General features: G+C 40.1%; 1 protein-coding gene across 1 annotated transcript in view; it reads right to left on the bottom strand.

The window, feature by feature from the left end:
• Positions 1-25760, bottom strand: part of LOC126480818 (mediator of RNA polymerase II transcription subunit 24) — a 147693-nt gene that overhangs the window by 33873 nt on the left and 88060 nt on the right. Inside the window, exons 13-15 of the mRNA XM_050104154.1 lie at positions 17462-17565; positions 14351-14443; positions 1809-1959 (exon numbers count right to left, since the gene is read on the bottom strand). Coding sequence (XP_049960111.1) covers positions 1809-1959; positions 14351-14443; positions 17462-17565 — 348 coding nt within the window. The remainder of the gene's footprint in view (positions 1-1808; positions 1960-14350; positions 14444-17461; positions 17566-25760) is intronic.

Genomic DNA, 25760 nt, shown 5'->3' with positions numbered 1-25760 from the left:
GGGGCTGTAAAACTTACCTTTGACACACATTCAATAACCCAGTAACAAATAGGACAAAGGAAACGAAAGTAGTAACATTAGTCAGGTAGCAATGAAGGACACCATTCATTCTACGACACTTTCAGAGCAAGTGTTAAGTGAGAATTATAGTGGTGTAAGCCAGAGTTCATGACAAAATGAAAACAGTGAAATAATTGTAATGTATTTTATATTAGCAAATTAGTATTTCATGTTAGCATAAACATGATAAGTGCTGATCTGAGCTGCTAGACAATAACCCATACCAGCTACGGGATTTACAAAGATTTGCTTTATGCATGAAATGTTTCTCTGCTTACATTTATTTTTCTGTATTTACAGAATTTCTCTCTATTACTTGTATCATGATAAATCAGGATATTTCTATGCATAAAACCAGATTTAACCCTGGCAATACCAATGCATTTTCAAAAATGTGTGTTACCAAGGAGGAGGAGGGGCGCACTTTATGATCACCCTAAAACAATTGAAAAAATAAATAAAAACAAAATTTGCTAGTTTTTGCTGACTTACATTAACAACAGACTTTTTAAAGATGTACTGATGTGTAAGTAGGATCCAGAACTAGAAAATATTTTTAGCACTCTCTTAGAAATACCAACACACTTTCAGTAATGCACATGCATACAACCAAAGGGTGGAGCAGTGGGGGAGGGGTGGAGGGGGTTTACTTTGTGACCACCACAAAAAAGTTATTAAATAAAAAATTTGTTAATTATTGTTAACTTTTACTCACAACATGCTTTTTAAAGAAATACTTACAAGTAAGTAGGATCCTGAACCTGAAAATATTGAATACGATATTCACCGTAAAAAGCCACGTTGACATCTGAGACTTACATTTAAGGGTTAAGTTTAACTTAAAAATGTAAAACATTTGTGGAATCTGATCAAAGTCTTCATTAGAAACAATAAATATTTTTTTCTCAAAATGTTAAGTGTCTGACAAGATTATAATATTTTCAAAAGAGGTCACAAAGTACTACCCCTCCCCCTCTTTGTATTGTGAGGGTTAGAATAGTTGGTGGGCCCTTTCACAAAACAAATAAGGAGCAGCTGTTATGCTAAATATATGAAGAAAAAAATTAATAATTTTGCCCTCTGATGACCCTTAAAAAATTGTCCTGTATTGCAATTTATATCAAAAATTCAATACAATACACAAACAGTTAGTTAATTAGTTAGTGACACAGTCAATGGAACATTTTGCATGATACATCATAATGATGTGGAATGAGTCATTTTACATTCACATCACAAATTAATTTGTACGTATGGTTCCACTCTGAACATTTCTACGTCTTTCTTTTCTTTTTTTCCAAAAAGAAAAAAAGATATACAGATGTTGTTGAGTTAGTAAATCCTACTCACCATCTTTTACTCATTACTGTAATATAAATTCTACAGAACAGAAGTAGCTGTCAAGGAGAAACTTTCTCAGTTTGTTTTCAAATTTTGCTTTGCTGTGTATCAGACATTTTATATCACTGTGTAAGTGATCAGAAATTTATGTGGCAGCACTGTGCATCCCTTTTTGTGCTATAGACAACTTTAAGTAGAGTAATGAATGTCATTTTTCCCTCTGATATTGTAGTTATGTACATCATTATTCCTTTTGAACTGTAGTAGATTATTCACAATAAACTTTATGGGGGAATAAATATGCAATGAAACAGTAGTCAGAAAGCTCAATTCCTTGAACAGATGTCTAAAAGGTGATTGTGGGTTTCCATTATGAACTATTAATGAAGGATGTACTGCTTGCATACCTTAACAAGGTTGTCAACAAACCAGTATGAGCCACCAGTCGCTAACAAGCTTTCAAGAGAACGTGTCTGCTCAATGTTGATCCAACCCCTTTGGTGTATTCCAGACCACACACTTGAAAGCTGTTCACTGATAGGTTCGCGGCATATTATGCTGAAACAAAGTTTTATTTTCTTATTTTTTTAAAATCTATGATTACAATTCATTGGCTCATTCATTTCACAAACCCGTAACCAGCTATTATTCTAATGCTGCAATATGAAACCTCTTTATGTAAACAGTCTATATAAATCAAGTCTTAATACCACTGTAATTAAATGACAGATAATGTAAGTAAAAACAAGAGCCATCAACATTAAAATTGAAAGACAAGAGCTTTACATCTCTATTGGTCCATCATGGACAGGGGACATCAGCTGGTTGAGTAATTATCAATGTCAATGAAATTCATGACACCCCTGTAACTTAAGATGTTATTTTATTTTATTTTGAAGGCTGCCAGTTTCAGCATTTCACTATATCATCTTTAGGCTTCATATGCATCTCTCCAAATAAACGAAAATGTCACATAGAGCCATAAATCTCTGGATGTCGTGAATTCAGTCATTACACTAGTGCTTAATTTGAAGACTTTCTATCAAGTTTTTGAATGAAGCACTACTGCAACAATTGAATTCATGACATTCAGAGATTTATGGCTCTATATGACATTTTTGTTTATTTGGAGAGTTGCATATGGGGCCTGAAGATAGCACAGTGAAATGCTGAAACTGATAGCCTTCAAAATAAAATAAAATATCGTCTTCAGTTACATGGCTGTTGGTGAATTTCATGATATTGACAAAGAGCTTTAAACTGTGTCACTCCACTCACAAGGGAACCTCCCCATCGCACCCCCCTCAGATTTAGTTATAAGCTGGCACAGTGGATAGGCCTTGAAAAATTGAACACAGGTCAATCGAGAAAACAGGAAGAAGTTGTGTGGAACTATGAAAAAAATAAGCAAAATATACAAACTGAGTAGTCTATGCGTAAGTTAAGCAACAACATGGACAAAGGGAGCCCAGGAGCGCCATGGTCCCATGATTAGCGTGGGCAGCTGCGGAACGAGAGGTCCTTGGCTCAAGTCTTCCCTCGAGTGGAAAAATTTAATTTTTTATTTTCAGACAATTATTACCTGTCCGCCCGTCCATCCGGTGCGAGATAACTGCGCCGTAGTATGGGGACGCTACACCTAAACAAACATCGAAACACACGACATCAGTCCACTACAGCGTACGGAAGAGAGAGTATTCCTGCTAACGAGGCTCCCTGGCTGGCAGTTGACTGTTAGCTACTTTGGACGAGGGTGCATTAAATACGTGAGATGTATTTCGTGGACAATATGTTTTCGGTTCCCACTGGAGAGGCACATCCTTTCGTCTACTAATCGCACGGTTTTGCGGTGCGGTCGCAAAACACAATTACAGTGAACAGAGACGTCAATGAACGAACGGACAGATCATAACTTTGCAAAAATAAAGAAAGTAAACTTTTCACTTGAGGAAAGACTTGAACCAAGGACCTCTAGCTCTGCAGCTGCTCACGCTAACCACGGGACCACGGCGCTCCTGACCTCAGATTATCCTTGATGTTACCTATCTTGTGCATGGACTACTCAGTTTGTATATTGTACTTATTTTTTTCATAGTCCCACACAACTTCTTCCGGTTTTCTCAATTGATCTGTGTTCAGTTTTTCAAGGCCGATCCACTGTGCCAACTTACAACCAAATCTGAGGGGGGTGCGATGGGGAGGTTCCCTTGTCAGGAGAAACTGAAGTAGTGACACCCCTTTTCAACCTGATGACCCAGTCTCCACAAGAAATGCTATATGTTGGGAAACCAAGCAGAAGCATGAATTCTCAACCACTGCCCACAACATATGAAGATTGGTTGGGGGTGGGTCCCAGGCATGCATATTTACTTCAGGTCCACTACAGATATGCTCAAACAGAATTGAACTCGGGTGACCTGTGAGAACACAAAAGGGCTTTCATGTATATGGAATAGTCTTGAAATAATTCTGACACAGTCTTTAAAGGACAGAATGATATATTATCGTAATGAGAGCACAGATTGGTGTAGGGACGAAATGGATGCAGGCTGATCCTTGCTTTGAGCATCCAATGCTATTGTTACCATGCTCACACTGATCACCATGGTCTGCGATGGTGAATGGTACGCAAGTGTGGCTTTACCTTCTGTACCACTTAGTGAGGTGGTGGTTTTAGATGATGTGGCTGCTCACTAGTTGTTGCCAAGCAATAAGTGGCAAGTGATTTAATGAAACGTGGCCTGCCTATCTTCAGTTACAGACTGCGGTAAATCAATGGACGCTCCTGCATTCAATACAACGCCACCGAAGGGGACTGGCACTTGTGGCGGCAGTTTTCCCTGAATTAAGTTCTTGTGGTGTACCCTTAGTACACTGGCACATGCAAAGCTCGGTGAATGGGCAACATAGATGATGGGAGTGTCATGAGTGTCAGGTAATGATGATATGACCTTGATCAAATATGATATGTATTTTGTGTGTTTGGTGCTCGACTGTCATGCAGATGCCCAGTGTAACTCCTGACAACATCCTAATCATGTGATACACCAAACTATTTCATTTTCCAATACAGTACCTAACTGTTATTCAGTTGCTCTTGAGTGTGAATGTCACACAGAGCACAGGTTGCTGTAGGGAAGAAATGCTAGCTATGCATACATTTAACAAAATGAAACCTGGGTTTATGATGGTATTAAAAATTATCTCTGACTGCTAAAAATATACCCAGGATAAACTGAAAGAATATCATAATTGTATCTTTCTCAGCAAAGAATGTGGATTTAGTGACTACACGTTTTAAAAAATTTATTTCTTTATTATTCAATGTCAATTCATAATAAGCATTTACCAATACAATATTCTACGCCTACATCTACAAGTACATACATACTCTGCAAGCCACCATACAGTGTGTTGTGGAAGGTACCATTACTACCTGCTTCCTTTCCTGTTCCACTCACTGACAGAATGAGAGAAAAATGACTGTCTATGTACCTCCATATGAGCCCTAATTTCTCAGAACTAACCTTCATGATTCTTACATGAAGTGTATGTTAGTGGCATTAGGATCATTGTGCATTCAGCTTCAAATGCCAGTTCTTTAAATTGTCTATCTGTTCCTCAAAAAGAATGCCATCTTCCCTCCAGGGATTCCTATTGGAGTTCCCGAGGCGTCTCTGAAACACCTGCATGTTTGAACCTACTAGTAACAAATCTCTGAATGACTTCAATGTCTTTCTTTAATCTGACCTGGTGCATATCCCAAACACTCGAGCAATACTCAAGAATAGGTCGGACTAGTGTCTTATATGCTGTTCCATTTACAGATAAACCACACTTTCCTAAAATTTTCCCAATAAATCAAAGTCAACCATTTGGCTTTCTTACCACAACCCTCAAATGCTTGTTCCATTTCATGTCGCTTTGCAACATTATGCCCAGATATTTAAACAATGTGAGTGCATCAAGCAGGACACTATTAATACTGTAACTGAACATTATGGATTTGTTTTCCCCTCTCATCTGCATTAACTTACATTTTTCTACATTTACAGCCAACTGCCATTCATCACACCAACTAGAAATTTTGTCTAAGTCATATTATATCGTGCTATAGTCACTCATCTTCAACACCTTCCTGTACACTCCAGCAACATCAGCAAACAACTCAGATTGCTGCCCACCCTGTCCCCCAGGTCATTTATGTATATAGAAAATAATAGCAATCCTATCACACTTCCCTGGGGCACTCTTGATGATACCCTTGTCTCTGATGAACACTGACCATCAAGGGCAAAGTACTAGGTCCTATTTCTTAAGAAGTCTTCGAGCCGAACTTATTCCATATGCCTGTGCCTTCATGAACAGTCTGCAGCGGCGTACTATGTCAAAGGCTTTTCAGAAATATAAAAATATGGAAGCTGCCTGTTGCCCTTCATATACAGTTCACAGTATATCATGTGAGAAAAGGATAAAATAAGTTTCACACAAGCAATGCTTTCTAAAACCATGCTGATTCATGGACCTAAGCTCTTCAGTCTGTAGGAAATTTATTATATTCGAACTCAGAATATGTTCTAAAATTCTGCAGCAAACCAATATTAAGGATACTGTTCTACGATTTTGTGTGTGTGATTTTTACCCTCCTTATACACGGGAGTCAAGTGTGTTTCCGGTTGTTTGGGACTCTGTGCATGGAGAGATATTCACGGTAAATGCAAGCTAAATAAGGGGACAACACTGTAGAGTACTCTTTGCGAAATTGAACTGAGATTCCACCTGGACCTGGTGACTTATTTGTTTTCATCTCTTTCAGTTGTTTCTCTACACCAGGGATGCTTATTACTATGTTATGTATTTTGGACTCTGTGCAACAGTCAAACAATGGCATGTTTGCATGATTCTCCTGCGTGAATGATTTCTTAAACACGGAATTTAAAACTTCAGTTTTCATTTTGCTGTTTTCAGCTGTCACAACAGTCTGTTCAATGAGTGAATTGATGGAAGCCTTAGACCCACTTAATGATTTCACTTGGTATCAGAATTTTCTCAGATTATAGGTCAGATCTTTTACTAAGGTATGATAATTGTGTTGGCTGTACACTTTGCACGCACACATGTCTGAAGCACGATTTACAATCTGTTTAAACTTTGCTCACAATTCTTGTATGTCTAACACACTGGAACTAAATGATTCCAACTCGTTGTCTAAGTGACATGTTAACAACTGCTTACCTGCTCTTTCTAGCAGAAACACTCTCTTTGCCTTTTTTAGTGATTTTTAACTTTTGTAAGAATAGTTGCTATGAAGATATAATGATCACTAATCCAACACCATTGATAAAGTCCGGCCTGTTTGTAGCTACAAGGCCTAAGATATTTCCATTGAGTATAGGCTGCCAAACTAGATAGTTTTTTGGAAAACATGTTCTAAAGTACTTTGCAAGACTGTCTGCACACCCTGCAATGAATCTATATGTATCACAGTCTGTACTCGGTAGGTGAAAGTTGCCTCCAACTAGTATTCCTTCCATGATCTGCATCTTTACGCACTACTGATCATAACCTTTTTTGAATAACTCTAGAACTGTCACAGTGGAATCAGGTGGCCAGTTAAAACATTCAACAATGAACATGGTTCCATGTAGACCAGTTGTATGTGACCAGATAACTTGACTGTCACACTCAATGTCAACCTCAATAAAGACATTATTTTTCTCAACTGCAATGAACACTCTCCCTCCTACGGCATCTAATCTGTCTTTCCGATACATGTTCCACGACTCACTAAATATCTCAGGGCATTCCTCTTCACATTTTAACCAGCTCTTGGTCCCAACAATAATCTGAGTGTGAGAACTCTCCTGGAGGGCAGTAACTTTGGGAACTTTGTTACGAATACTTAGACAATTTACTTACAAAATTTTGACAGTTAAAGTGACTCTAATCTAAAAGGGGTCTGATGTCCCTATAAGTATACTGACTGATGAGTGTCCACTACAGTATCTCAAATTACCACCTATTCTTAAAACCCTCATGTGTACACCACAAGTACTCTGCCAACAGAGTACCTGTTTTCTTTGTGTAGTGTACCTCTGACCCATCAAGAGGAGTGCAACAATTCCCCACCTGATAATGCAGGTCTACAAACCTACAGCCAACACTATCACAGATTCGACAAACCCTTTGGTTGAGGCCCTCCACTCAGCTAAAAAAAAAGGGACCACAATACACTCTGGGAACAATATTGCAAACTGCACCCTTGGCACAAGGGCAGGGCTTTCACCACGTTCGCCGGCTGCCTGTATGAACTGAGGATAGCTTTAGAACCCAAGTGACAGGCATCACTGATGCCAATGTGAACCACAGCTTGCAGACAACTGCACCCTGCACACTAGATAGCTGCAGGCAAGGCCGCCTCCACATCTCAGATGAGGGCTCCCCGGCAGACATACCGAGGAGACATTGGCTTTCTTTCCTGCCCTGAACACTGTCTCCCTAAGGGGCTCCATAACATGTCTAATGTTGTAGCTCCCAGTAACTATCAAGCCCCTGCCCATATTTGCTTCCTCTGACCCTAAGAAACAGGATGAATAGGTGAGGCCAGATGCCCAGCCTCTACATTGGCCCTTTGCTTGCAGCAATACAAATGCATCTTGTCCCACCACTCACCTTGCTGTGAGGGTGCATCCACTATGTCGGGTATACTAGAAGATGCCTCAGTAGCACAGCCTGTGGGTGAAACAAGCAACACCTGAGGTGTCCCATGTGATCTGCCAGATTCTCTGCCTCACTACACTCCGAGGCGGCAGCCTAAAGATGGCCAACCATAGCCAAAACCACATTCAACTGTTTGCAAACTGCAGCCAGCTCCTTCTGCGCCCATACACAGCACACACACATCCTACCCATCCTAGGAAGATTAACTGAATAAGTAAACTATAAAAGCTGACAGACACATAGAAATGCAACTTGTTACCCTCCTGAGGTGTCACCAATAGTCTGTGATACCTTAATGAACTGTGTTGCTGGCTGTTCAGAAGAAATAAGCTACAGACTACCTGAATTTACACTTGTGCAAGGTTAAGCCTCTTAAATACAAAAATGCGCACGAAATTTAAGCACTACACACTACTAAGAAAACACAAGAAAAGTTAAACATGTAACTTGCTGCCCTGGAGACATGTCCCAGGCGAGAACTGGGTCTGGATTGAGTGGCTAACTTGGCTGAATTGAATGGTCACTTGTCTTCAAAACAAACAAATGAGCAACTACTGTGTTACTGACTACCTGAATACACACTTACAAAAATAGGAGATTAAACTTCTTAACTACAAAAACATGCACAAAATTTAAGCAAGATATACTACTGAGAAAACACAAGAGAAGCTAAATGCGTAATTTGCAACCGCTGAGATGTGTCACATGGGACAGCTGGGGTTGAAATACTATGAAGTAAATTTATGGCACAGCTTTGCTAAAAGAATGGAACGACTGATGAGAAACATCCTGGGGCATCAAGGGATTGTGAATTTGATAATGGGAGATGAGGCTGCACTACTAGCAGGGTGTCTAGTGGTCATGAAGGTAATGAAATTGACTGTATGATCATGAATCTTGTTTTGTGTATTTTCTTTTTCTTTGTTACCTGTACGGCATTTGTACGTCCACCTGGCAAACCATGTAAGCAAAGCTGACCTTGGGTCAGGGAGGGGGGGGGGGGGGGGGTTGGGTGATTTTTTGAAGCATGGCACTGTTAACACAGAACCATATGAGGTATATACACCTAGTGGAAATGACTTGAAAAACTGGACCAATAGAAAGAAATAAGATTAGACTAAGGTGCGTTTTGAGCAAATGTGGCTCTGACATTAGTGCCTGTGGTATTTCATGGGTAAAAACACCTACAAGAGGAAAGATAACAATATTATGAAAATAATAGATTACTTTTCACCTTAAGGGGAGATAATAAGTTGCAGACAAACATAATGAAAAGACTGCTATACATTTTAGCTATCAGCCAGAAGGCCTTCTACTGAAGTAGAGAACAGACTCACATTCACATAAGCAAAACACACATGCATGACCACTGCCACTGTGCACTGTGACCAGACCTGAGTTGTAACTGCACCTGATGGGAAGAGCAATCTCATACCGGTAAGGAGCAGAAATAAGGTAGGGAATGGGAGGTAGCAGGGAAGTTAGGGGAAGGTGCTGTACTACTTGTGGAAGTGTGCATGGATGCAATGAGCACATGGTATAGTTGCTGCAAGCAGTCGGAAGAACTGGGGAGGGGAGTAGTGGAAGAGAAGAGAAGTAGAAAAGAAGAAAAGGACTAGTGGATGTGTTGTACTGGAGTGGGATCAGGGAAAGGGATAGGTAAGTGGAGGACAGACTAGCAAAGATTGTGGCTGGGAGGTTACAGGAACAGAGAATATTTTGTGAGAGAGTTCCCATCTGCACAATTCAGAAACACTCGTTGGCATGGGTAGGAAGGATCCCTACTGTGCACGCTATGAAGCAGTCATTAATATGAAGCACACTGTGTCAGGTAGCATGTTCAGCAACTGTGAGATTTAGTTGCCTCTTGTCCACAGCTTTTTGGTGGCTGTTCATCCAAACAGACACCTTGTTAGTCATCATGCCCACACAGAAAGCAGCACAGTGGTTGCAGCACAGTTTGTAGATCACATGACAGCTTTCACAAGTAGCCCTGCCTTTGATGGGATAGGAGATACCTGTGAACAGACTGGATTAGGTGGTGGTGGGAGGATGTGTGGAACAAAACTTGCTTCTAGGTGTATTACAGGGGTATGAGCCAGGAGGCTAGGGGTTGGGAGCAGAGATGGAGTACTGGTGGACAAGGATATTGATTAGGTTTGGTTGTCGGGGGGAATAACACTGTGGGAGGGGTGGGAAAGATGGCGGGTAGGATATTCCTCATTTCAGGGCACAATGAGAGGTAGTCGAAACCCTGGCGGAAAAAGTGATTTAGTTGCTCCAGTCCTGGGTGATACCAAGTCATGAGGGGAATGCTCCTTTGTGGCTGGATGGTGGGTATGTGGGAGGTGGAAGGTAACTCAAGAGACAATGTGTGTGAGATTTGTTGCTGTACAAGGTTGGGACAGTAATTTCGGACTGTGAAGGCCTCAGTAAGACCCTTGGTATATTTGGAGATGGACTGCTCATCCCTGCAGATCCAACAGGAACCTGTGGCTAGGCTGTAGAGAAGGGACTTCCTAGTATGGAATGGGTGGCAGCTATCGAAGTGAAGGTACTGCTTGTGATTATTAGGTTTGGAGGTACTGATGTAGCCATCCTTGAGGTAGAGGTAACACCGAAGAAGGTCGTGTGCTGGGCTCAGGAGGACCATGTGGAGCAAATGGGGGAGAAGGTCTTGAGGTTCTGAAGGAATGTGGATAGGGTGTCCTCACCCTTGGTCCAGAGCACAAAGAAGTCATCAATGAATGTGAACCAGGTGAGAGGTTTGGGATTCTGCATGGTTAGGAAAGATCCCTCTAGATGGCCCCCAGAAAGGTTAACATAGGATGGTGCGATGCGGGTGCACAATGCTGTACCATGGATTTCTTTTGTAAGTGAGTTCTTTGTAGGAGAAGTAATTGTGGGTGAGCATATAGTTGGTCATGGTGACTAGGAAGGATGTTGTAGATTTGGAGTCAGTCAGGTGTTGCGAAAGGTTGTGTTCGATGCTATGGGCATTGTCAATGTTAGTGTAGAGGGAGGTGGCATCATGCTGAATTTGTGTAAGGCCTTCTTCTGGTCCCTACAATGAAATACCTTTTTCAGCACCAAGCAATCAGACACAACCGAAAACAAAAACTGAAACCTGCATGACTCAGTTCACTCCTCCATCCAACAGTGGCCTACCACAAATCAGCCCCTGTTAACATTCCAGAATATCTTAACCTCAAAACCTAGCCTCACCATCATTCAACAAATCCCTCCACATGGAAATCAACTTTATATATGTACAAAGAAATGCAATCCACCACCCAAAAACTGATTCCGACCTTATAGACCATCCTGCTGACAAAGGCTCCGCCACTATAATTTCGAACCACAGGGATTACAAGGACGAGGGACTCAGTCTGTTGTCAGATTTGTCCACCTACAAACTCTACAGCATTGACACCATTCCAGAAATCCAATAGGATCTCCAATCCTTTCTTAAATCCTTAGGCCCAGCCCAGAACCTCTCCCCTGGAGTTTCTCTCTCTCTCTCTCTCTCTCTCTCTCTCTCTCTTCCCCCCCCCCCCCCCCCCCCCACCACACTCCCCCCTAGTGCTCAATGCACTCCTCCCTTCTACATGCATACTTAAGTACATGCATACTTAAGTACATAAACCCAACCATCCAGGGCTCTCCACTGTGGCCTGTTATTGTACCCACACTGAAAGAATCTTTCCTCTTGTCGACCAACATCTTCAGCCTATTACCCATAGCCTTCCCACCTATGTAAAAGACATAAACCATTTCCTCCACTGACTCTCAACAGTTTCTGTTTCTTTATCACATGGCACCCTGCTCGTCGCTTCTGATGGTCTTACTGCTATTGAAAACTATCTTCCCAAATGACCAGCTGACTCCAAATCTACAACCTCCTTCCTGGTCACTACATCCTCATGCATAAGTGCTTCTCCTTCGAAGAAATCACCTACAAACAAATCTATGGTACAATAATGGGCACCCCGCAGGGCACCATACTATGCCAACCTATTCATGGGCCATCTAGAGGAATCCTTCCCAGCAACTCTGAGTCTGAAACCTTTCACCTGGTTTATATTTATTGACGGCATCTTTGTGATCTGGACTGATGACAAGGACACTCTATGTAGATTCCTCCAAGACTTCCTCCTTCCCGATTAACTTTATCTGGTCCTCTACAACCCAACAAGCCACCTTCCTTGATGTTGACCTCCACCTCAAGGATGGATACATCATTACCTGCATTTGTATCAAACCTAACTGGAACACGGCAATACCTCCACTTCGACAGCTGCCACCCATTCCATACCAAGAATCCCTTCCATGCAGCCTTGCCATTCATGGCTGTTGGACCTGCAGTGATGAACAGCCCATCTCCAAATATGCCTAGTGTAAATCACCCTCCCAACCTCATACAGGCATAGATCACCCATGCCTTGTCTCTCCAGTCACCTACCACATCCCACATACCCCAGGTTCGGCCACAAAGGAGCATTCCCCTCATGGTTCAGTACCACACAGGACTCGAGCAACTGAATCATATTCTCCACCAGGGTTTCGACTAATTCTTGTAGTGCCCTGTAAACAGGAATATGCTACCCACTATCCTTCCCACTCATCCCACACTGGTAGCTTACGCAATATCTTGTGCATCACTACTCTGTCCCTGCTCCCAACCTCTTGCCTTATGGCTCATACCCCTGCAAAACATCTAGATGCAAGACTTGTTCCACTCATCCTCCCACCATCAACTACTCCAGTCTTGTTACAGGTTTCTCCTATCCCATCAAAGGCAAGTGTACCAGTGAAAGCTGTTGTATGATCTATGAACTATGCTACAACGACTGTGCTGCTTTCTATGTGGTCATGATGACTAAAAAGCTGTCTGTTCGCATGAATGGCCACTGTCAAACTTTAACCAAGAGACAGCTGAACCCCCAGTTGCTGAACATGCTGCCCAAACAACGTGCTTCACTTCACTGACCGCTTCACAACCTGCACCATCTGGATCCTTCCTACCACACGCTTTTCTGAATTGTGCAGATGGGGACTCTTCCTGCTGTATATCCTATGTTCCTGTAACCCCTGGGCCTCTATGTTAACCAGTTCCTGCATTCCATTTACCCATCCCTTTTCCTGTTTCCAGTCCAGCACAATATAGTCTTCTATTTCTTCAACACACTCACTAGTCTTTTTCTAATAAACCTTCCAACTGCACTAGCAACCCTATCTGTCCCCACTGCACCCCTGAACCTTCCCACAAGTAGAACTATACCGCCCCCTCCCCCCCACTCTGCTATCCTTCCCTCTACCCACCCCCTGCCACCTCCTCATCCTCACCACTGCATTGCTGCTCACATTAGGTGCAGTTAGCATGGAGCTTGCTCTGTCCAGCCATCCTGATTTAGGTTTTCTATGGTTTTCTGTGTTTTTTCCTAAGTCATTTCATGCAAATGGAGTCACATGTTATCAAAAATCCAGACATGAAATTTAAAACTTTCTCAGCATACAGACTGTTGCATAAAATTTCAGATGAACTGCCTGATGTCAGTAATTTTATGTTGCAAAAATTTAGTGCTATAACTTTTCAGGTTCACGGTTAATCCTGGAGGGCACTCTTACTGACAACTGCTGATGGCAAAACAATAATACGGGTTTCCAATGATTTAGAACTATCTAATTAGTGACCATAAAGAGATCTCATTAACACATGCAACACAATGAAAAAATTAGGTGTAGAACACTGTGTTCCACAAATATTAATGTCATGAATACACAGCAATGTTCTTTTTTCAGTTTATGGGTATGCAGACAAAATACGAATCTTTCTTTCCCCAATATTTTTGTTGATAACCTAACCACTGTCAGGGAAAGTAACTTCTGAGCATAAAAACATACATCCTTATATTTTGTGAAACAATGACCCCATGACTCAAAGGTGTACTACGAAGTTAAAGGTACATCTGTCACAGATGACATATTGATTATGTAACTTGAATTTCGCAGTATATCTGTGAGCCATATGTTCTCGGTATCACAAGTAATAAACAGCATGAACTTGCAGTAGGAAGTCAGTCAATGGCTAGAGAGGTTTCAGCTGAAATATCAAAAGGAAGAAATAATCATGGCTCAGCTACAGCCTGTACACTGATGGAACATTCTATTTGCTACGATACCTTAAAGAAACAAACACAACTCTTCTTTGACATCAAATCTTTCTTACCTGTGTGACAGGGTTATTCCCTTAACTTTTGACTGTGTGGGAGGATAAACATCATACTGCATTTTTCTGATGATTTGGAACATCAGGCCAGCTCTGAAACACAAGTCATGAAAGCTAAGAAATAAAGGAACTAAGCACTATTAGACCATCAACTGCTGTAAAAATTGCAATAGAATCTGATTAAACTTGAGACAATTGGAAAATAACAACCAAGCAGTTGCAAAAATAAAGATTTATTAACCCTTTACCATGGTTACAACAAGTATAAGTCCATCTTCTTCATGAATGGATATGAACATATTGTCTTTAATTGTGCAACTGGTTGGCTGTTATTTTCCAATTCTATCGAGTTTCTATGTGCATCATTTTTTAGCGCATGCACGTTGCAAATTCTAGAATCCTATTATGTAAAAATTTCTTCTTGTATACTTCTAACTCTGAATGAAGGTAGGTTACTGCTTATCATTGGCATCATGGTCAAGTTGGAAAGGATTGAGGAAAGAAATAGGCCACTTTGGTAAATCATAAAGCCTAAACAACAAGTTCTAAATGTGGATCTGAAACCTACTTCTCCTTAATATGCCCAGTGACTTACTAACTGCCACCTTACTTGGCCTCATCAAACTGAGACAGTTCTCTCTCCTTATTTCCACTGGATGTCAAAGTGTTGGCAATTGACCCACAGGGACAAGACTATAGTAATTACAGTGTGCAGAGGGGCTTTTAAGCAGCCTTATGTCCCATATGTGAACGAAATGGGAAGAAACCTAATATGGGGTGCAACAGGAAATGTCCTCAGTGCACAGTTAATGTAAACTGTCAATCTGTATTTACAATAATCACATACACTATGTACAGTTTTGGAAACATCATGGCATTCTGCCTCTATGAAGAAGATACTGATGTCTGCTAAACCAATACTAAGTAAATTTCTATAATATACTTCTTATACTTTACATAAATGTAATTTTGTAGGCTTCTGAAGATGATAAGATTAATTCACAGAAACTGATAAAGTGGAATAAAAATATATTTCAACTGATGACTGAATTTTACTCTGAAAGTTGTTTTGACATATGATGTTGCCTCCTAAAGCTACCAATGGACAGTTACCATGACCTTGCCACACTGCCCTGAAATAACTCTGTACAGAAGTGGTCATTCATCCTCGAACCACTTCAGTACATTCTGCAATGAATAAGATTGTTGCTATTACATTGACACATGCTGATAAAGAATGAGTGTGCAATAAACTGCAGCTACATGGAAGGAACAAAATAATGGAATTTTGCTTTAACACTTTGAGCCCCATTGGTTCCTGCTTGAAACCACCATTTTTTTCTTTCTTTTTAAATATCAGTGCCTTTTGCATGAAACCACTGATGCTACTGCATGACAGAGACTTCTAGTGGTACACTGAGGTACCTCTACAAATGTTATGCATTGTAACAGTCACTTATACCATTCAGACCAACAGTTGGCGCAGAGATTGTGCTACGTGATTGTAGGCGACTTTGACATGAGATTATTTTTATAGAGGCCAAGTTGAAGAGATCACTGACAGTGAAAGTAACCATATCTAAGTTATTGTAACATCAATATAATGGAAGGAAACATTCCACGTGGGAAAAATTATATATAAAAACAAAGATGAGGTGACTTACCGAACAAAAGCGCTGGCAGGTCGATAGACACACAAACAAACACAAACACACACACAAAATTCAAGCTTTCGCAACAAACTGTTGCCTCATCAGGAAAGAGGGAAGGAGAGGGGAAGACGAAAGGAAGTGGGTTTTAAGGGAGAGGGTAAGGAGTCATTCCAATCCCGGGAGCGGAAAGACTTACCTTAGGGGGAAAAAAGGACAGGTATACACTCGCACACACGCACATATCCATCCACACATAAATATGTCTGCTTGTGTCTGTATGTGTTGATGGATATGTGCGTGTGTATACCTGTCCTTTTTTCCCCCTAAGGTAAGTCTTTCCGCTCCCGGGATTGGAATGACTCCTTACCCTCTCCCTTAAAACCCACTTCCTTTCGTCTTCCCCTCTCCTTCCCTCTTTCCTGATGAGGCAACAGTTTGTTGCGAAAGCTTGAATTTTGTGTGTGTGTTTGTGTTTGTTTGTGTGTCTATCGACCTGCCAGCGCTTTTGTTCGGTAAGTCACCTCATCTTTGTTTTTATATATTATTGTAACATCAGTTTGAGTTTCTACTACTGCTTTTATGAGTATAATGAAAATGAAACCACTGGAACAGTATTTAGCTGACATAAAATTTATTAATTTTTAGACCCATTTTTGCTTGTTATTGAGGACTATAATTTGTTTTAGGTGTTATGGGTTCATGGAAGTTTTGAAATGCGGGCTTTCGTCTATGAAAAATGCAAATTTGCTTTCAAATACAACAGTCCCAGTTGTTCTAAAGTGAAACAACCTCCTTAAAACAACTGATTGTTTACCTTTTGCCAATTTCATCTTATATTCTTTGCTTACTAATGTCAGAAAGATTAATTTTGTGAAAAAATTACATTTATATTCCAAAGAGTCACCACCTCCCTAAAACAATTAATTGATTGCTTACTTGTTGTCAATTTCTTCTTGTCTTCATTGCTCACTATAATAATAAAGGTTAGGTATGTGAAAAATTTTAAATTTATATTATTTTTCATATTGTTGGAAATAAAAGGGTTAAGTAATGGAGTAGCACTTTCTAAGCAGTTAAACAATAGGTGGCACATGTAAATCACCATGGAAAGGAACGAAAATGAAATTAAAAGAATAATCTACAAATTAGGGGTATTATTTATACAAGAGATAATAGATTTTCCATGGAAACCTTCATTTTCTTACATTATAAATGAACAATTAGTAAAAACTGAAATAGGTAACAGCTACAAACGTAGTCAAATTGATAGGGATAGTTCTTCAATAATTTTGCAATAAGCACAAACAATGGCACATATCTTTAAGTGATGCGGGAAAATGTGTTTGTTTCACTAAGTATTCTTCTGTAAACTATGCTACTTCACTCTCTGGTACATAGAAGTTGTCCTCCCTCTTGGAGACTAACATAATTTAATCAATACAATTATTATTGTACTTACCTCTCCTTAAAATTATCTGGCTGATTTATTTCTTCAGTTGTTAATGGTGTCAAAAACTGCTGCACCATGTTCATTGGTTTTAGTAGCACCTCTTGTGGCAGGATCTGAATAGATAAATGGATTAAGTGGCACCTTAAACCAACTGCTTAAATGGGGTTCACAGTGCGAAATTTAATCAAATGTACCATAAATACTAATACAGTACGGTAGAGACATGTCACATGTTAAGTACAGTTTACTGACTTTATCGTTTCAGCCTAACATGTTACTCTCTTATTTGCAAATAAGTTACCACTGGGTAAACAATGATGGCAGCACACAGTAACAGCATGCTCATTAGTAATGTTTTCACACGATGAAGTCACAAAGTATATCAAGGCCACCATGTGAGTAACATGTTTACACACTCATATGGGCCACCTCAACATCCCATCACTATAGTGCATGGGTTGAACGAGAAAACAGGAATACTGTGAAACATCTGCTTGAACATAAATGCAGATGCTAGCCAAGCTGGATAGTTCTGCTGTTGTATTTGACCACGAATAGCAATTGTGCAATATCCTTAACACTTTGCAAGAATTGTAACGAAAACTAAGAGGAGGACAGCTGTAAAAATCACTGCAGAACTCAATGTTGCTCTCACGAGCCCTGTTAGCACCAAAACAACATGAAGGGAGCTCCATGAACAGGGTACTGCTGGGCAAGCTTGAATTTCAAAACTACTCATCAGTAACAGGAGAACGTGATGCCAGAGCCACAACATCTACACTCCGGAGCAATGGAAGAAAGTAATTTGACTGGATGAGCCTTGTTTCCAGCTTTGGGTCATGTTTATGTCCCAAGAGTGAAACATGGTGGGGTTCAGTGATGATTTGAGCACCCATATCATGGTGTTACAGGGGTCCCATGATTACTCTGCAACAGCACATTACTGCCAAGGATTATGTAGCTGTTTTGGCTGATCAGGTCCATCCCATGGCACAATGTTTGCTCCCAAAAGGTCATGCTGTACTCCAAGATGATGAGCCCATGCTTAGACAGCACACCATTGTCCAGAACTGGTTCCGTTAGCACAAGGATGAACTGTCACATCTACCTGGGCCACTGCAGTAACCAGATCTCATTATCATTGAGCCTTTGTAGTCTGTTTTGCAGATAATGGTGTCTGATCACTTTCTATATCCATCATTACTACCTGAACGTGCCACTGTTTTGCAGGAAGAAAGGTCTAAGATTTCCTTGAAAACCATGCAGGACCTGTATTTATCCATTCTGAGACAACTGGGAACTGTTTTGAATGACGACATGGTAATGTGTTGTGTTTTTGGTGTTTCCATATTTTTGTGCCCACTGCACATTAACTATTTTGTAATATAAAAGTTATTTAAGATCAACAGTAAAATCAGAATAACATTATGCGCCAGTTTCAGATGACATGCTGTATTTTGAAGTGCAACACAGTTATGCATGTAAAGGAAATAAGTGTGAAAAGGTACCTTACTGAAACATTTTAACATGCAGTTATTTAAACTTAAAATGAACTTAATTCCACTGTGTATCCACTGTATCTATTTTCCATGTGGTCCTTAGAATAAAACACCACTGACACCAGAAAAATTACTGAATTGGGTATAATGCAAAGTTTACATTAATTGGACCTACAAATCTGACAGTGCCTGACCAATCAGGGGAACAGCTAAACTGTGCCTGATTATTACTCAGAAAACTCACCTGTAAAACAGAGAGATGACACACTATAAGAATACCTCACAAGTGACGAAATGCTAGTAATTTTTAATGAACATTTGCAGTCAATGCCTTTAGAATAGTACATGTACACTGAGTTGAGAAAAGTCATGGGATACCTCCTAATATCGTGTTGGATCTCGTTTTGCCCGGTGTAGTTCAGCAACTCAACGTGGCATGGACTCAACAAGTCGTCGGAAGTTCCCTGCAGAAATACTGAGCGATGCTAACTCTACAGCCATCAACGATTGCGAAAGTGTTGCTGGTGCAGTATTTTGTACACAAACTGACCTCTTGATTATGTCCCTTGTGGGGTGATCTGGGAGGCCAAATCATTCAGTCGAATCGTCCAGAATGTTCTTCATCAAACCAAACGCAAACTGTGGCCTGGTGACATGGTATTTTGTATCCATACAAATTCCATTGTTGTTTGGGATCATCAACTGCATGAATGGCTGCAAAAGGTCTCCAAATAGCCAAACATAACCACTTTCGGTCAATGATCAGTTCAGTTGGACCAGAGGACACAGCCCATTCTATGTAAACACAGCCCACAACATTATAGAGCCACCACCAAGTTGTACAACGCCTTGTTGGCAACTTGGGTCCATGGCTTCATGAGGTTTGCACCACACTCGAACCCTACCATCATCTGTTACCAACTGAAATTGGGACTCATCTGACCAGACCAGGCTCATCTGACCAGACCACAGGTCTCCAGTCATCTTGGGTCCAAACGGTATTATCATGAGCCCAGGAGAGGCACTGCAGGTGATGTTGTGCTGTTAGCAAAGGCATCATGTCAGGCATCTGTTCTCAAACCCCGATAACACCAACTTTTGCCACACTGTCCTAACAGATATGTTTGTTGTATGTCCCGCATTAAGCTCTGTGGTTATTTCATGCAGTGTTGGTTGTCTGTCAGCAGTAACAACTCTATGGAAACACTGCTGCTCTAGGTCATCAAGTGAAGGCCATCAGCCACTGCATTGTCCGTGGTGAGAGGTAACGTCTGAAATTTGGTCATCCTGACACACTCTTCACACTGTGGATCTCAGGATATAGAATTCCCTAATTATTTCTGAAATGGAATGTTCCAAGTGCCTAGTTCCAACTATCATTTCGCATTCAAAACCTGTTAATGTCCATTGTGCATCCATAATCATGTTAGAAGCCTTCTCACATGAAACATCTGAGTAAAAACGACAGCTCTACCAATGTACTGCCCTTTTATACCTTGTGTATGCAATACTAGGGAACAGGAATGGCAGAGGAAACTAATTAGATAGAGTGTTTGAAAGAATCTAAGGACACAAAAGTTATTGGTTTCACTGAATGTCATTCACTAAAACTGGTACTGACAGTTGTAGATGCCCTAAGTCCAAGAAGCCGGCCGCTGTGGCCAAGCAGTTCTAGGCGCTTCAGTCCGGAAACGCACTGCTGCTACGGTCGCAGGTTCGAATCTTGCCTTGGGCATGGATGCGTGTGAAGTCCTTAGGTTAGTTAGGTCTAAGTAGCTCTAAGTCTAGGGGACCGATGACCTCAGATGTTAAGTCCCATAATGCTTAGAGCCATTTGAACCACTTTTTAAGTCCAAGAATAAATGTTGGACAAAATAACAAATACAGTATAATCCCGCTTTTATGTTCCCGTAATTAACTTTTCCTGACATTTATGACTTTTTTTATCAGTCCCATCAAATTTCCTATGCCCACAATGTTAATTTCCACCTGACTTTGTATCAACATCTTTAAATGATTAATGGAAAATCTCATATAAAGATGGGAAACAAATACTAACATAGAGATAGAGGGGCTGGCCAGTACTTACCTCAGCTCAGTACAGCCGATAGATACACATAAAACAGAACCGAAAATTTACGTTCCTAGCTTTCGGAACAAATGTTCCTTCATCGGGGAGGAGAGAGGGGAAAGAAAGGGAAGAAGGGAAAGGAGATTCAGTTACTCACAACCCAGGGTTGTGAGTAACAATTTGTGTCGTACCTCCCGCCGCTGCTAGCTCTACTTGGCGTGGTGGCTGATAGGAGTAACTAGGTTCATTCAAATGAAGATATCATGACCAATCACAGCCATTTCCAACCCAGGGTTGTGAGTAACTGAATCTCCTTTCCCTTCTTCCCTTTCTTTCCCCTCTCTCCTCCCCGATGAAGGAACATTTGTTCCGAAAGCTAGGAACGTAAATTTTCGGTTCTGTTTCATGTGTATCTATCGGCTGTACTGAGCTGAGGTAAGTACTGGCCAGCCCCTCTATCTCTTTGTTAGTATCAACATATTTATAATTTTCCCACGATTTACGCATTATGAAAAAATGTTTGTGGAGAAAATATGGTGCTTGCATAGTGTTGGCCGTCCAATAGTGTTTACAAATATTAAGTGGTTAAGTTTCTTAACACCAGGGCACTCTACTCAGTGGATTTGAACGGGTAAACAAGTAAAAGTTGTAACAATTTGTGTCGTTCCTCCCGCCACTGCTAGCTCTACTTGGCGTGGTGGCTGATAGGAGTAACTAGGTTCATTCAAATGAAGATATCATGACCAATCACAGCCATTTCCAAACTGTCTCTACTGTGCAAATGCAGTTTCGTGATTGTTTTGATCCACGTGACACCTTTGTCGAACCATATAGAGCGTGTTTCGGCATATGGCCACGTGGAGCACTAGCTGACACTGTCATTCACTTTGCGTTGCTGAAATGCTTTTAGTGTGAACACAGTGCGGGTTATGTATTGTATTCATGCTGAGTAAAACGTGTTTCGAGAATTTATTCTCGTTGTCAAGTGCAGTATTTATTTATGTATGTATTTTTTGTGATGTTACATAAACAATCAATGAGAGTGATAGTGTGCGTGCGTGTGTGTGTGTGTGTGTGGTTTTCTACATAACTGATGAGGCACAGTACCTGATAACTTCAAAAAAGACGAGTACAGTGCAAGAGACGCAGAATAATACATATTCAAACACCATACAAAATACTTATTTACATATTTGCACTTGACAATGAGAAAAAATCCTCGAAATGCATCATGCTAAGCATAAAAAAATACGTAACTAGAGCAGTATTTCATTATTTAAATAACAAATGACAGCTGTAGGATTTCCAAAAACATCAATTATGACATTTGGAATTAAGTCAAATGTTTCCACTTCCCAGTCAGTTACCAATTCCAGTTACATTAGCGGTTTTTATTACATAATAAACCTTTATTAGATAATACAAAATTCCCTGACAAGTCTTTTGTTGCCTGTTATGTACATATATCATACATAAAATGCAAGGGGATATCCTACACGTAACTTTCACAGCTTAAAATATTATTTCCCACATTTTACATTTTCCCATTTTTTTGAAGTCCCTTGACAAGTGTAAAAGTGGGGTTTCACTGTAGTACTGATAAAAGGATGTTATATTTCAATGACTTTCTATTTTTAAATTTGTAAGGGAAAAAAATAAAGTATAAAATGTAGCACCAAAATGCTAAATGAAGGTATGTAAAAATGCATATCAATGATTTTATGAATTCCAATCAGTGTTCCACACTCAAACTTCTTTTATCTAATAGTTTTTATTTTTGTCAGTTATTCCTCCTTTTGTCAGAATGCATAAAATTTCTCCTCATGTTGTTCTGCCACTGCTAATTATTGTCAGCAGAACTGTAATAGCCAACCATGCCATTCTGGAACCAATAATGTGAAAGTTTCTGTGATGTGATAGTACGTTGTAAGGATCATGTTATTATTCACAACAGTGAAAAGTAGTGTTCATTATGAAATATACCAGGAAAGAAAAGAGAGGAGTCACATGACACGAAAAAGAGACATTAGTTGAGAACGGGGTAGACAATGTTGTAGCCTACCCTCATGTCACTCAACCTGTACATGGAGCAGGTAGTACAGGAAACCAAGGGAAAATTTGGAAAGGAAATTAAAGAAATAAAAGCTCTGAGGTTTGTCGATGGCATTGTAATGTGTCAGAAATGGCAAAGGACCTGGAAGACCTGTTGAATGGGATGGGTAGCAGTAATGGAATGTACTTTAATTAAATCAGGTGATTTGGGGGAAATTAGAAACCAAAAGTAATATATGACCTTTGCTATTTGGACAGCAAAATAGAGGATATAAAATTCATACTCACAACAACAAGAAAATTATTTCTAAAAAGAGGAATCTGTTAACATCAAATTTAAATTTAAGTATTAAAAATCCTTCTGAAGGTATTTGTCTGGAGTGTAACCTTGCATGAAGTGAAATGCGGACAATACGCATATCAGACAAGATCAGAATAGAAGCTTTTGGAATGTGGTGCTGCAGAATAATTCCAAAGATTAGATGGGTAAATCAAATAACTAGTGAAGAGGTAGTGACATGAATTAGGAACAAATAAATTTATGTCACAACCTGACTAAAAGAAGGTTTGCATGATGGGACAAATCTTGAGGCGAAACATCAAAGAATAGTTAGTTTGGTAATATAAGGAAGTGTGTGTGTGTGTGTGGGGGGGGGGGGGGGGGGGGTTGGACAAAAATTGTAAAGCAAAATCAAGGCTACAGTACAGTAAGGAGGTTGAAATAGGTGCAAGTTGGTGTATTTATGAAGAAATGAAACTTGCACAAGACAGACAAAAGTGAAGAGCTGCATCAAACTGGTCTTCAGAGAAGGGTACAGCAACAACAGGCAGGAAGGATATTTTGATTTACAGGAATGAAGCTGATGACACTGTGGAGGAAATAGGGGATGAGGACAAGTGTGTGAGATATTAGCATATAAAAATCCAGGAGGTTCCCTTTGCATCCTCCTAGTGTACTACTGTAAAAAAAGAAAATTACTATCGCGAAATGTCAAAACCTACACTAATTTTACATCTATGGGCAGACTTTAATGACACATTGATTGGGAATGTGTACATTAGAAAAAAAATGCATCAGTAGAATACTAGAAAATCCTTGGTGGAACAAGAGCAATAGAATGATTAAAGATATCCATCTGTCATTCAGTGAAAGTAGTGAGCAGCAGAAAGAACACAATACCTTGGCTTACTAATTTTAGTCCCTCTCCAAAACACACAGTTAAAATACCCCAGCACTATGACCCAACTTATAGTACGTATATGGTGGGTAAAGCAGGAGAGATGAACAAGGGATTAGAAGGAAAACTGCCTTTAAAGGAAGCCAGGGAAAGGGGATAGGAATATAACACAACAGAAAGTACATCTTGTTGTAGTCAGGGACAGCAGTGTGTTTTACATGCTGATACATGAGTTGGGTATTAGAAAGCTGAGGGGATGAACTGAGAGAGAGGGAGGCCACTAAGAGAACAGTGTGAAAGAGATTTTGCCTGTTCGGACAACAACACATCCGCTCCATTGCCCCAAAGTCTAGCTTCTCAGGTCAAAGACCGCTTCCTTCACCACCTTCCCAGACATTATCTGTTGGTTTGCTGCTTGCTACGTCATGCCCATATACACAACCATCCCATGGACTCGCTGCCTTTGAACACTGTCTGTTCTAACAGTCTACCAACTCCAAACACACCAACTCATACTTTATGAAAATAAAAAACCATATCCTCATCCCCAACTAATTCTGCTCGGTGGAAATATATGCAATCAATGTCTGTCTTACGAAAGGCAGACTGTTGCTTGATGGTCGTGAAGTACGGTAACTGCAGTTTCTGATGCATAACTCTTGTAAAAATGACATTTTATCATTATAAGATGGTTGAATACACAGTGAAGCCAAAATTATAAACTTTTTGGACTGAAGACATATGACAAAAGCTTTCTTGGAACAATTACATTCAGAATCTTGCAGAAAAAGTCAGTGCTGGAGTTTTCACTATAAGAATGATGCTGAAATATGATAATTTAAATATCTGATTACATTTTGCAGCCTCTGGTAACATAAATAATATTATTACGATTTCAGCTTCTTAGGAAATCATCACCAGATGACTTGAGTATATAACACAGCAACTCGTTACAATGCGGTCACTGTGTTCCCCTTAGGCAACATGCCCAGCCTCTGTAAACATGAATACTAGTTTTCACTTCCCTGTGCATTCACAGAGGCTACTCTGATTACATTACAAATGAGTTAATGTGTTAAATATTTGACATTATGCCTGTAAGTGAGAAAAAGTTTAAAAAAGGTTTGCAATTTTGTTTGACGTTTTTTGGAAGTTCCCATGTGCAATCATTATCAAACACTGGATGAGTATAGTCTAAGTAATTTGTGCTCCATTTTATGAAAAAGCTGGTATTTTGTGCATCTCAGTGTTAATGATGTATCTCTTGTACTTGTGTCATACCAAGCAAAATTTTTGCAAGTACATTCAGTGGTATATGTGGGTATTGTCTGCCAAATGTTTTGCAAATAGGATTAGTAGTAAAGAAAAAAGAAATTAAAGTGTCACGACAGATGCTGAGGTCTTACTGCATGAACAACAAAAATGGAGTAATTGATAAACTTTTTCCTTTCACTATTTTGTGGGCATGTCAGTGAGTAAAATCTTCGTAAAGGTTCGAAATTACGTGG

Source organism: Schistocerca serialis, chromosome 5, assembly GCF_023864345.2.
Source record: "Schistocerca serialis cubense isolate TAMUIC-IGC-003099 chromosome 5, iqSchSeri2.2, whole genome shotgun sequence".
NCBI lineage: Eukaryota > Metazoa > Arthropoda > Insecta > Orthoptera > Acrididae > Schistocerca > Schistocerca serialis.
This window is presented reverse-complemented; position numbering and strand designations above follow the sequence as displayed.